Here is a 12,448-nt window from a genome sequence, read left to right as displayed (position 1 = left end):
AGTAGAGATTATTTATCCAAGTAGCGATACAGCGGCGTGTAAGTACTTCAACTCAAATAAAAGTACGATAAAATCCACTTAAAGTACCACAAGTACTCCTTGTGCAAAGTCCCGCCAGACACTTTGCATATTCTTGACATTTTTTTTATTCTTTCAAGGAAAGACACTTTACATAATCGTTGGTTAGTTTCAAAAACTGAATATATAAGTGGTTTGAAAAGTGAGGCTAATGCGAAAGTGCAATACCACCGAGGGCCACTAGGGGGGGGTTGACTCCAAAAAGCCTCTAAGACTCCTATTCAACTTTTTTCATTAAACACAAAGTCCACAAAAAAATATTCCACGAGTCATTATAGTGTCATTAGCTAAAGTCAGTCATCCTTATTTTTATTTTTGTCCAAATATGGTCGCTTCCTGCTCCCGAATATCGAGAGGGCGGCGGCCGAAGTACCAAACCCGAGGCTTCAGAACAGCAGCTTACAAACCGATGGGTGTCGTCCATTATTAATCCGTCACTGAATCCGTGATATGATTAGCCTCCCACAGATAGAGTCAGGCTATTACATCTGAAATGATAAGGTACCGTTTTATTTTATTACAGTTGTGGATCATTTGAATGAGAATATTTTCTAGTAGTAAATTGATGAACTTTGGGATTTTGATTGCTTTGTCTGACAGAACAAGCAATGCGAAGGCCTCATCTTTGTTTTCTGGGATATTGGGATGTTTCTAAAATTCGACAGACTGAATGATTGCTGATAATCATTGATAAACAAAAATAATAGCTGCACCCCTTTTTGTGCTACGACTGGTCATCATGTGATTGCGTAATCATTTTCTACGAACTGAAGGCACACCGCCTCAACATTACCAACAAGTATGTCCACTCTCACACTGCCTCCCGTCTGAGTTGTTGTTGCTCCCGGTGGCCTCGTGCTGGCCCTCCTCAGTAGGGGAATGAGGCGAGTGCGGTGCGGTTTGCCTTTTTATGGCCAGGACAGGCTCAGCTGTGGATGTGGGGGTGGCGGTGGTGGTGGTGGTGGTGGTGGTGGGGGTTCATCATGCCGCTCCACTCTGATGATTGTCTCGGGCTCGGCGGCCTCGATGTGACAGGAGAGAGCAGCTGTCCTTGTGTGGTTGTTAGCCTGCCAGGTGTTGACGGACGGATGTGTTTGCTATTGCAGAACAAGCCTTCCATATATACACACTGTACGTTTATTTATTTTTTTCATCTTGTGTTATGTATTCGTTATTCATATTCAGAGTGTCCTTTTAACACATGCAAAGTGCAGTATTAATGGCACGGCAGCTCTTGGAAAACACTTCTTTTTTTTTTAAAAAAAAGAAAAGCATTTAACTTGGCTCCTAAAAGTGTGAAATGTTCATTTTGGCTTTACTTCTCAGGAGCTGTCCATCATTTCTAATCTATTAGTAGGCTCCGTCCTTGAGCCCTCTTTGTTCTCTGTTTACTGCACATGCTTTCACAAGGACATTGTTAAAACACCATATTCATTATTTATGGTAACGTAGACGCCGTTTAGGTCCATGTCCCCTTAAAAGAATACATGATAAAGGAAACCTATAGCAGCTTATTTTTGGACTTCTAGAAATCAAGTGCTGGATTTCTGAACAGAATATGATCAATCATTTTTGGCTATAAAGCTTTAAATTACATTTTCTGTGTTGCTAAAACATGTTTTATACATCTTAAATCTGTAATTTTATACACAAGCGAGCAACACGAGTTTTTTTTTTTTCACCTGTTAATACCGAAATGACAAAAAAATGCAAAACAGCTGTGGCTGGACTGTTAAATTGTCTTCGGTGGTAATTGCGAGCTTGCACCAGCAGGGGGCGACACTGGCACTGAAACCAGGAGACTGAGAACTGAGTCTGTTTTTGATTTACTCTTCACATCAACAAAACCAGCTTCCCAGATCAACACCGAACACGCCGACTCCTGGAAGTCGCATAGTTTTATGAAGCTGTAGCACAACGTCCTGCTTTCATGTGAATGAATCCACTTTTTATTTTTTCCCTGTTTAATGTTTTTTTCGTATTATTTTTGTGCTTTTTAATTGAATTTTTCAGTTTCCACTGCTTTGCTCCAGACTGAAATGTCACACCTACTATTTCATTGATTTTCCGCAAAACTTCGATAATAAGACTAATAATAATAAACTTCATCCAAGAAATGCAGCTCAAAGCGCTTCACAGCAAGATGCAGTGTTTCACATATAAACAGTTAAAAAGGAATGTTTAAAAAAAAATATATAGAAAAGAAATGAGACGCATAAGAAGATAAAATGCATAAAATTAAACACAAATGGAGTTAAGATATAAAATAAACAATATGCATTTTAAAAGCACGGTAGTTCAAAGTGCAAGAGAGCTTCAAGAGCAGCGAGTTAAAGGTGAAAGTAAAGGGATATTTTTTTTTTTTTTTTTTTTTTAGCTTTCTTTTAAAAGTATTAACTGAGCGAGCTTCCTGTGAGCTTTTCCCCATTTTTGGTAAAAAATATGTGAGCAAACAGTTGGACGGATTGATTGTGCAGATGATAAATCTTAGCGACTCTGACTTTTGGTGGTTCACGTTCGTGTTTTTTGAGGGAAATGTCTCGACAATTATTAGACGGATTGCTCTGAAATTGTGTTTCGACATAAATACCCCCCCTCCCCCCCACCCCCCACCCCGCTCCGAATAAATGTCATCTCGAAGTTTCTATTCGTGGTAGTTGTGCTCGCTTACGTAAACATAGATCGGTGACGTGGCTCCCGAAATGCCTCTCACCTTTTTAGAGCCAGGAAGGCTGCGTAGGTGTGTGAGGTGGGCGGGGCCAAAGTCAGGTCCTGGCCGTTACACTGCTCCCTCTGTGCTCCTCCGCTCACAGCGCTGAGGTTGTTTCCACGTCTCCACGGAGAGGAAACATTCCCGTCAGCTGTTCGGAGGTCGCCGGCTGGTAAACACGCCGGTTGGAGGCTGCTCGACGACCTTCGACTCCCGCAGCAGCGACAGTTTTCTGGTCGTGATGGTAACGCGTAGTAAAAATAAATAAATAAATAAAATAAATGAAACGACCAGAACGTGTAGAGATGTTGAAACGTTGGCTGCGTTCTGAACCGCATACTTTTATTTGTATTTTTACTTTAAGCGCTGCAGCCGCCCAGAAAAAGTATGAAGTGTTGCATGTAGTATTTGTACGACTCATCATCTGTTATGATCTGGAGGAAAGAGGAAAGGGATGGAATTCAGAACGAGGACGCTTCTTTATGTTGTTGTTGTTGTTGTTCTTCTTCTTCTTCTTCTTCTTCTCTGTTTTCTTCTTTTTCTTTTTCTTCTCTGTCTTCTTCTTGTCTGTCTTTTTATTCTTCTGTCTTCTTGTCTGTCTTCTTTTTCTTCTTCTTCTCTGTCTTCTTCTTTTCTGTCTTTTTCTTCTTGTCTGTCTTCTTCTAGTCTGTCTTTTTCTTCTTCTTCTGTCTTCTCTGTCTTCTTGTCTGTCTTTTTCTTCTTCTCTGTCTTCTTCTTTTCTGTCTTTTTCTTCTTGTCTGTCTTCTTCTAGTCTGTCTTTTTCTTCTTCTTGTCTGTCTTTTTCTTCCTCTTCTGTCTTCTCTGTCTTCTTGTCTGTCTTTTTCTTCTTCTTCTTCTCTGTCTTCTTCTTTTCTGTCTTTTTCTTCTTCTTCTTCTCTGTCTTCTTGTCTGTCTTTTTCTTCTTCTCCGTCTTCTTCTTCTTCTTCTGTCTTCTTTTTCTTCTTCTTCTCTGTCCTCTTCTTGTCCGTCTTCCTCGTCCTCGTCCCACGGCTCAGTCGACGTGACGTATCTTCCGTTGCAGAGGATTGTGGGTGAAAACAGAGAAACAAGCTGCCCTGCAGAGCGCAAAATCCGAGCAGCTGCAGCAGGACGTCCCGGCATGCTTTTTTATTTCATGTATCGGGACGCACTGAATCTTTATTTGTTTCTGGCCTGCTAAATAATACGGCAGTATTGAGCTCTTTGGACCGCTGCTTTGTTGAACCCCCCACCCCCACCCACTCACCCACCCCCTCCCTCTCCTCCTCCCCCCCGGTGAAGAATGTGCTCTAAATCCTCTGGCCGGCGGACCGGAGGGGGGGGGAGGAGGAGGGGGGAAGCTTTGTTACAACCTTTAAACAAATATCTGTAAGGAGATACCTGCGTATTTTGAGAAGGGAATGATCATCTCCGAATTTTTGACAGTGAGCTCCGACGGGCGTTTAAATGCAGGTTTCTGCTTCGCCCCGGCCCGTTTGTCCTCCCGGAGATTTTAACGGGAGGGAAAAGCGGAAATTTAATCCCGATACGAGGTCGAAATAAACTTCTCTGGAAGCGGCCACGAATAAATGAGTTGCAGGATTTTGTTACCAAATAGTTCAGATTTTGATTTGGTTCATCGACTTTTTACAGTCTTGATTCGGAGACATCGTGATCTTGGGTTTCATTCAACAGATTTAAATAGATAGAAAAAATAAAAACATGTCTGTGATTTTTGCTGTCACAAGACAAATAAAATAACAAATCCTCAAACGTACGCGTATCATCAATTTCAACGTTTATGTCTTTGCCCTGCAACTAACAGTTTTTTTTATTTTTTTATTATTGATTGATGCTCAATTGATTTCTGTGATTCATCCTTTGGTCTATGAAATATCAGAAAATAGAAAATAGGATATTCAAAATTTTCAAGAGCCAAGTTAATGTACTTAATTTGACTTTTGTCAAAATCGTGAAGGAACACCAACGTCAGGATTCATCCTCTGGAGACCAAATATATTGGAAATATTTTTTCGGGGACGTGTCTGTTTGATTGACGGGCACCGTGGTTACGGCTATCGGTAGGCGGGACGTAGTTTCGCAGCCCGCCCGAATATGGTCACTTCCCGCTGGCGCCGGGCAAAATCCAAACTCGAGGCTTCATGACGGCCGTTCGCAAACGCTGCCACCCCGCAGAAGAATTATCAAACTGGTGGCAGGTTACATTTTCTGCCGAGTTTGTTGTTTCTGACGCCGGAGCTGACCCTGATTGTGTTTGTGGATTTGTGTGGACCTGAGGACATTTGAGGACAGGAAGCTGCGTTTTGGTCCGCCGCCGTCCTGAAGATGTCGAGGCGACCCGGGCTCAGCCGGCTCCTCTCTCAGAGACCACTTACTCACACTGACTGAACACAGAGACATACCAATGTGGTGGAGGTAGGGGGGTAGGGGGAGGCTTATACTCTCCCTGCTGCATGTTAGGTGTTCCCCCTCCCTCCCTCCCTCCTTCCATCCCTCCCTCCCTCCCAATGGAAATGGACACTGCTGGTGTATTTATAGCACCAGAGCACAAGTGAGCTCTCTTTCTTAAACGCGAGCGAAGGAGCTGGTCGAATCCACCGGAGCTTCGCCGTCGTGTTTTCTAGGCCGTTGAGCGCCGGAGGGGCTCGTCAGGTAGGGGAAAGAACAACACGGGTAGTTTCATCTAAAAAAAAAAAAACCAAAACAACAACCTTCATTTGTTTGAGTCGGTGGTGTGTTTTTTCTGAAATGGTCAGCGCTCACCAGGAAACATTTAACCGAAGGGAAAATACTCTGCTGTTTTTGCCTTTTTAGGAGTTTTGTGTGGCGGGGAGGTCGAAGAAATGTAGATTCATAATTTTGTTTTCGATTGATTTTCTTAAATTGTGAAACTTCCTCAAATCTCACGGCCATTTGTGCCATTCCAGACCGATATATTCAAGACCGATATAGAAGTGTGTACATGGTATTACCTAGACGAGTAACTGGAAATTACTCATCGACTATTTTTATAATGACTTCATGATTTAAGTGATTGCAAAAATTGTAAAACTACTGGTTTCGCCTTCTCAATTGTGAGAATTTGTTGGCTTTTCTTGGTTTATGTGACCGAAAACTCAACATTTGTTTTTTTTGTTTTTTTTACTTTTGTCGGTCAAAACAAGCCGTTAAAGATGTCAACTCGGGACATTTTAGCGAACCGTTTTCACCTCTGTTTTTACATTTTATTGACCGAGCCTTCGATCAATCCCCCAAAAAAAAGAATCAACAGATCGTCGGATAATGAAAACAACAGTTTGTTGTGTTGTCATTGAACTCGTGCTCTCGGCCTCTTGTCTATTTCAGATGAAAACGTCATTCTGAGCTCGACCAGCGGAAACCGAGAGGAGACGATGGAGACGACGGAGAAGCCCGTCCTGCAGACGCAGCCGTCCACGCTGCCTTTCTTCGACACGGCGCACGCCTTCAACCTGCTGCGGGGGATCCACGAGCTGCGCGCCGAGCGCAAGTTCTTCGACGTGACCTTGTGCGCCGAGGGCCGCGAGTTCCACTGCCACCGCACGGTGCTGGCCGCCGCCAGCACCTACTTCCGCGCCATGTTCGCCGGCACGCTGAGGGAGAGCGCCATGGACCGGGTGGTGCTGCACGAGGTGTCGGCCGAGCTCCTGGGCCTGCTGGTGGACTTCTGCTACACGGGCCGGGTCACCGTCACCCAGGACAACGTGGACCTCCTGCTGAAGACGGCCGACCTGTTCCAGTTCCCCTCGGTCAAACAGGCCTGCTGCGCTTTCCTGGAGCAGCGGCTGGACGTCTCCAACTGCCTGGAGATCCAGGACTTCGCCGAGGCCTTCGCCTGCAGGGAGCTGGCCGCCAGCGCCCGGCGCTTCGTCCTCAAGAACATAATGGAGCTGGCCAAAGGGACGGACTTCGAGCGGTTGCCGTGGAAGCGCCTCCTCGAGTTCATGTCGGACGACGAGCTCTGCGTGGACAAGGAGGAGGCGGTTTATCAGATCGCGGTGCGTTGGGTGAAGGCGGACCTCAAGCGGCGGCTGCACTACTGGCCCGAGCTCCTGCAGCAGGTCCGGCTCCCCTTCGTCAGGCGGTTCTTCCTGCTGGCCAACGTGGAGAGCGACCCGCTCGTCTACCTCTCGCCCACCTGCCTCCGCATGGTGAACGAGGCCCGCAGCTTCCAGTCCTGCGAGTTCGACCGGCACGACCGCACCTGCCACCGCATGCGTCCGCGGCCCTCCACGGGTCTGGCGGAGATCCTGGTGGTGGTCGGGGGCTGCGACCAGGACTGCGACGAGCTGGTGACCGTGGACTGTTACAACCCTCAGACGGGACAGTGGCGCTACCTGGCCGAGTTCCCGGACCACCTCGGCGGAGGCTACAGCATCGCCGCCCTCGGAAACGACATGTATGTCACAGGTGAGTCGCGTTGGAGACGCCCGAACACGCTTTTGTCGACGGGTCGTTTTTGTAGGTTAGAACGATTAGTCGCGCTCCGTCCCTACGGAGTTCGTGTTCAGAAGCGTGGCTGCTACGTACAGAAGACTCGTTCTTATTAGTAATAAACCGAACGCTCAGTCGCAACGTTCGTCTCCATCATCATCATCATCATCACCAGCGAAGACTTGAAAAGAGAGCTTTCCCCCGCTCGGGGAAATCGTCCTCGACCGACGCTCGGAGCTCGCGGCTCCCGCAAGACGCCATAAATGTAATCGTGTTTGAGTCACTGACGGAAATAACAGCAGCAGCAGATTATTACATAATGACGACTGGCAGGTTACGTTTTTATAGCCTTTGCTACATCTTTGAATTACCATTTAAGTTGTTATAATTATATATTTGGTGACGGGGCTACTTTCATTTTTTTTTTTTTTTTTTTAAAGGCTGGTGAAATTTTCAGGAGGACGAAAGTCCCTTGAAATATTGAATATTTGCTGACGCATTGAGAAGGAGGATCTGTAAATAGCTGCATTACAGGCTTGTCTAGAACTTTTCCTCACTTGGGAGCTGAGCTATTGTAAATAAGGATCCTTAAACAGTTTGAAATGAGCATTTTAAGTATTATTTTTTTTCATATTTTCGTGGTGTCTGTAATTATGTGCGTTCACAAAGTTTGAGACGTTCGCCTGAGAGCGACGAGAAATCGCATCAACCCGAGTGTCTGGGAAACGTAACGAACAAAAAAAAGCCTGACGACCGATTTTTGCGATTTAGCAGCCGTCGCAATTTCCACGGCCCACGGGGCGACTTTGATTTCGAGAAAGGTGACCAATCACGTTCGCCTGTGTCCCGCCAGGCGGCTCGGACGGCTCGCGCCTCTACGACGGCGTGTGGCGCTACAAGTCCAGCGTGAACGAGTGGACCGAGGCGTCGCCCATGCTGAAGCCCCGCGAGTACCACAGCTCCTGCGTGCTGAAGGGCCAGCTGTACGTGGTGGCGTCGGACAGCACCGAGCGCTACGACCACGCCCTGGACTGCTGGGAGGCGCTGCCGGCGATGGCGCACCCGATGGACAACTGCTCCACCACGCCGTGCCGCGGCCGCCTCTACGCCATCGGCTCCCTGACCGGCGAGGACACCATGGCCATCCAGGGCTACGACGCCGAGAGCAACCGCTGGACGATGGTCAACTGCGGCCAGCTGCCGCCGTGGTCCTTCACCCCGAAAACGGTGACCGTCAACGGACTCATTTATTTTGTCAGGTGAGGAGAAGGAAGACAAAACAACAACAAAAAAACACAGATTCATCTCATTTTTTTGAAGAATTATTATTTATTTTTTTACATTTATTTGTCATTCGTAGCTCCGAACAGATCACATAAATAATATCGTGAATTCTAAATATAACGAGCTTTTGATAAATATTTTACACATTAAGAAAGATTTAGGAATGAAGCCGTTTCTATTTGGGGAGTTTTTTGTTTTTTTTAGCTTTTTATCCACAAATAGACTTCCCTTCTAAACTTCGCAAATATTTCCTATTTAAATAACAGTTTGAGTCTCTCTCTCCCATGTGGCATTTTTTTGGACAAATTAATCTACATTTTTATATCAAAAGTTTTTCTTCTTTGGTCCCCACCGTTTTAATCACGTCTCAGATTTAACTTGCCTTGTGACCCTTTGGAAGGACCAGACCCTTAGATTGGGAACCTCTGAATTAAACTGCCTACACTTGTCTTTAAAGTGGTTGAAAATGAGCTTAACCCCGAGCAGATGCAGCAGTAAATATTCTGCAGCAGATATTCTGTTCTGTACTTAAATTCTTTGAGTAAATTTATCTCTGTACTTTTACTTGAATAGGATTTTAAATGTTATTGTACTACTGATATTTTTACGTCATGTGAAGGACCCGAGTACTTCTACTTCCAGTGAACACTTTCATAAAAAGAAATTGCATCTTCAGACCGAATTATCTAATCGACAGTAATTCCCTTGATCTGCCACACGAGGGCGCTAATGTTCATCATCTTCTTCTCCCAAGTGCTTAAATAATAAATTCAGTGTCTCATTCAGAGATTTGGTTCTTTTGGCTGCTTTAGTCGCACGTAAACATGTCACATTGAATATTGATCAGGTTTGTTGTAGATGTCTTTTTACTTGTAGAATATCTGAATATTCAAGACAGGATTTGAACAGTTTAAAACATTTTATTAGTCGTATGACCGTCCGTGACGTGTCGCGCGAATGCATCTGAATCCGCGGTTGTTTTGGCAGCGACTTGACTCCGTTCTCTTTTCTATTTGCAGGGATGACTCAGCCGAGGTTGATGTTTACAATCCTCAAAAGAACCAGTGGGACAAAATTAGTCCGATGACCCAGGTTTGTGTTTCGCAACAGGTGTCAACCACGCTCACAAAATAATAATACATGCATTAAAAAAAAAACAACACACACACAAATGACAGTTTGTATTTTACACTTGAGAAAAGTTACTGGGAAGTTACCGACTTCTGAGCGAGTAGTAAACATCCAAACGATGCACTTTGAAAGTGTTTTGTGTTGTCACGTCATTAGAATTAGATCATCTGAATAAGATTCATCTCTGCGTGAGTGATTGTCAAAGTTACCAAAGTGTCAATCAACAGGTCAGGAACTTCCTGTTTGTATAAATCCGACATTAAAAAAAAAAAAAGAAGTTCAGTCTGTTCCTCATTTCCAATTTTTGGCTTGGGCATAAAAACTACAGAACAAGAAAACAACAAATGTTGTATATTTTGTTTTTGGAGTGTTTGATTCATAACACGATCAATGTTTTTAAAATTGACTTTCATTTTCCAGGTGCACGTCGGCGGCAGCGTGGCAGCTCTGGGCGGTAAACTGTTCGTGTCCGGCGGTTACGACAACACGTTCGAGCTGTCGGACGTGGTGGAAGCTTACGATCCCGCCACCCGCTCCTGGACTCTCGCCGGACGCCTACCTCAGCCGACCTTCTGGCACGGCAGCGTCAGCATTTTCCGTCAGTTCATGCCGCTGGTGTCGAGCGTGTTCGAACCCGCCGACGCGCCCGACTCGAACGCCGTTCGGCTGCACCGGCACCAGCGGCACCAGGCGCTCCACAACCTCAACAACAATCTCAACCAGAACCAGGACGTGAACCCGGCGCACTGAGTCCGGAAACCTCCGAACCCGCCGCTCGGTCCCCCGTCGTGCCGTCAAGTAGTTCACCGTGAAACTTTTACCTCATCGCGACGCTGGAAGCTGTCCGTGGCCGAAGAGAAGCCTCCTCGCAGGCCGCTCGGCCCGCCGAGCTGTCGGGGAAACTGCTGACCGGAGGAACTGCAGACGCCGGACAGACGGATTAAAACTGAAACCCGGCGTCTACGTACAAAAGACGGAACATCGTACGCGCCTCGTTTTCGTCAGATTTCAGAAGCTGCCGCCGGATCGGGTTTTGTGAATCTCCATCACAGCGGAACTCGAGCCTCATTTCCAGGACGTGGAAACTCCTCCCCTCAAACATCCGGATGCATCGGACCGGCTGCAACACTTACTGAACCTCAAAACCACCAGAAAAAAAAAAAAACCCAGCAGAGAACGATTTCTCCGACATCACGCTCTCCGACGGCTACGAAACAATCGCTACGCCCGTTTGTGAATATTTAGGACACTAATGGAGTGCTTCTACCTGTAAACCATCGTCGCAGTGACACGTTCATCTTTAAAATGAGAAGTTCATTTTTAAATCATCAAATAGTTTACGCAATTAACATTTTTGTCTTAAAAAAAAAAAAAAAAAATTAATTTACTGTTGCCTGGTAGTAGCGCCTTGCATCCAGAAGGTGGCGGTAATATGCCTGAAAGCTGTTTGTCGCTACGTCACTACCGGGTGCCTTTTTTTTTCTTTTTTTTTTTTTTTTAGAAGTTGTGTTGCGCAGTGAGATTGGATGTTACGGGACAAAACAGGAGAAAACACGCGAAGACTTAAATCTGTTAAAAAGTTCAACGTGGAACTTATTTTTAAGAGTAAATAAAGGTTAAGGCGGAGCTAGAAGATCGCAAGTCTACCGCAGCTCCGCACAGATAACAGCTGAATAGTTCCCCGGAAATATCAGATGGTATTTTTGCATTAAAATTTAATTCCTTTCTACTGATGGATAAAATACAAATAAAAATTAACATTTGAGAGGAAGCTGTCGCAAAAAATGACAACGGATTCTGTGAAATTGACAAACGGTGATTCACACAAACGTCTCACCTTAAATTCACTTTCCTCCTTATAATTTCTGAAGTCTGCACGAGATGCACGTTATTTTCTACGTTTATGTGAGAAATGTCGTATGCATGTTTTGGTTTTTTTGTGCATACGCACTTTTTTAGTCCAGTTGAGGACCGTATCATCCGCTACGCGGGGAAACGACCGCGGCGGGTCCCTGAGAAAAAGCTCCAGGAAGCAGCTGCACGTTATCTCGGCGGGGAAGTTAACGACACGTACATAAGAGAGCACAAAAACTCCCACTGAAACTGTTGTTGGTGAGAAAACGTGGATTCGACAAAGACGAAATCGAAGATGGCGCCCGCTTGCCTCTAAATTCGATGGTTTTACTGGGTTTTTTAGACGCTGAGGAGGTTTTACAAATTTTAACTTCCTTGGATTAAAAATAATAATCAAGTAAAACTCACCCTTGTTTGGCAGGTGGACCTTTTTAGAGGCAAATCTTATATAATGGTGGTCTTTGACAAGAACAAATTTGGGGGGGTTGCAGGTTTTTTGTATTTATTTTTTTAGTTGCAATACATTTTGTGGCCACCGGGGAAGATTTGCATGCTGAGCCCTGGTGTCTTTTTTCAGCTCTGTGAATACATAATGTTCTGGATGTAGTTTAAAGGGGGTGGTTTATTTCCTTCAGTCGCCACAAGGGGGCAGCAAGGAGCCCATTACACCCGCAAAAACACACCTGAACAATTCGAACAAAGGTGAGATTTAAGTTTGAATCCGAGCTTTTCTTCGGGAACGATCTGGGAATGTCGCCCGCACAGTGGATAAGACGGTCCACGACATCTTGTTGTGTTAGCAGTGAATTACTTTGGGTTGTTGTTTTGTTTGTTTTAGTTGTTGTTTTTTTTACAAACGCAGTTAAATTCAAATTGAAGTGCTTCAAGGGGAACTCCACCACATCGACGTCTGTTTACGAGTCTCGGGTCGTATTTCTA

At 45.2% G+C, this 12,448-nt stretch overlaps 1 protein-coding gene across 1 annotated transcript; it reads left to right on the top strand.

The window, feature by feature from the left end:
- The first annotated feature begins 5,357 nt into the window (after positions 1-5,357).
- klhl21 (kelch-like family member 21) lies at positions 5,358-10,738 on the top strand. The gene is made up of 5 exons (XM_069710984.1): positions 5,358-5,440; positions 6,134-7,216; positions 8,094-8,499; positions 9,544-9,616; positions 10,076-10,738. The coding sequence occupies exons 2-5, from the start codon at positions 6,181-6,183 to the stop codon at positions 10,403-10,405; spliced, it is 1,845 nt and encodes a 614-aa protein (XP_069567085.1). The 5' UTR covers positions 5,358-5,440; positions 6,134-6,180; the 3' UTR covers positions 10,406-10,738.
- Positions 10,739-12,448: the final 1,710 nt, after the last annotated feature.

Source organism: Brachyistius frenatus, unplaced genomic scaffold (genome assembly GCF_029030835.1).
Source record: "Brachyistius frenatus isolate BFR_SWC_R1_liver_20210118 unplaced genomic scaffold, ASM2903083v1 Contig_95, whole genome shotgun sequence".
Lineage (NCBI taxonomy): Eukaryota > Metazoa > Chordata > Actinopteri > Embiotocidae > Brachyistius > Brachyistius frenatus.
This window is presented reverse-complemented; position numbering and strand designations above follow the sequence as displayed.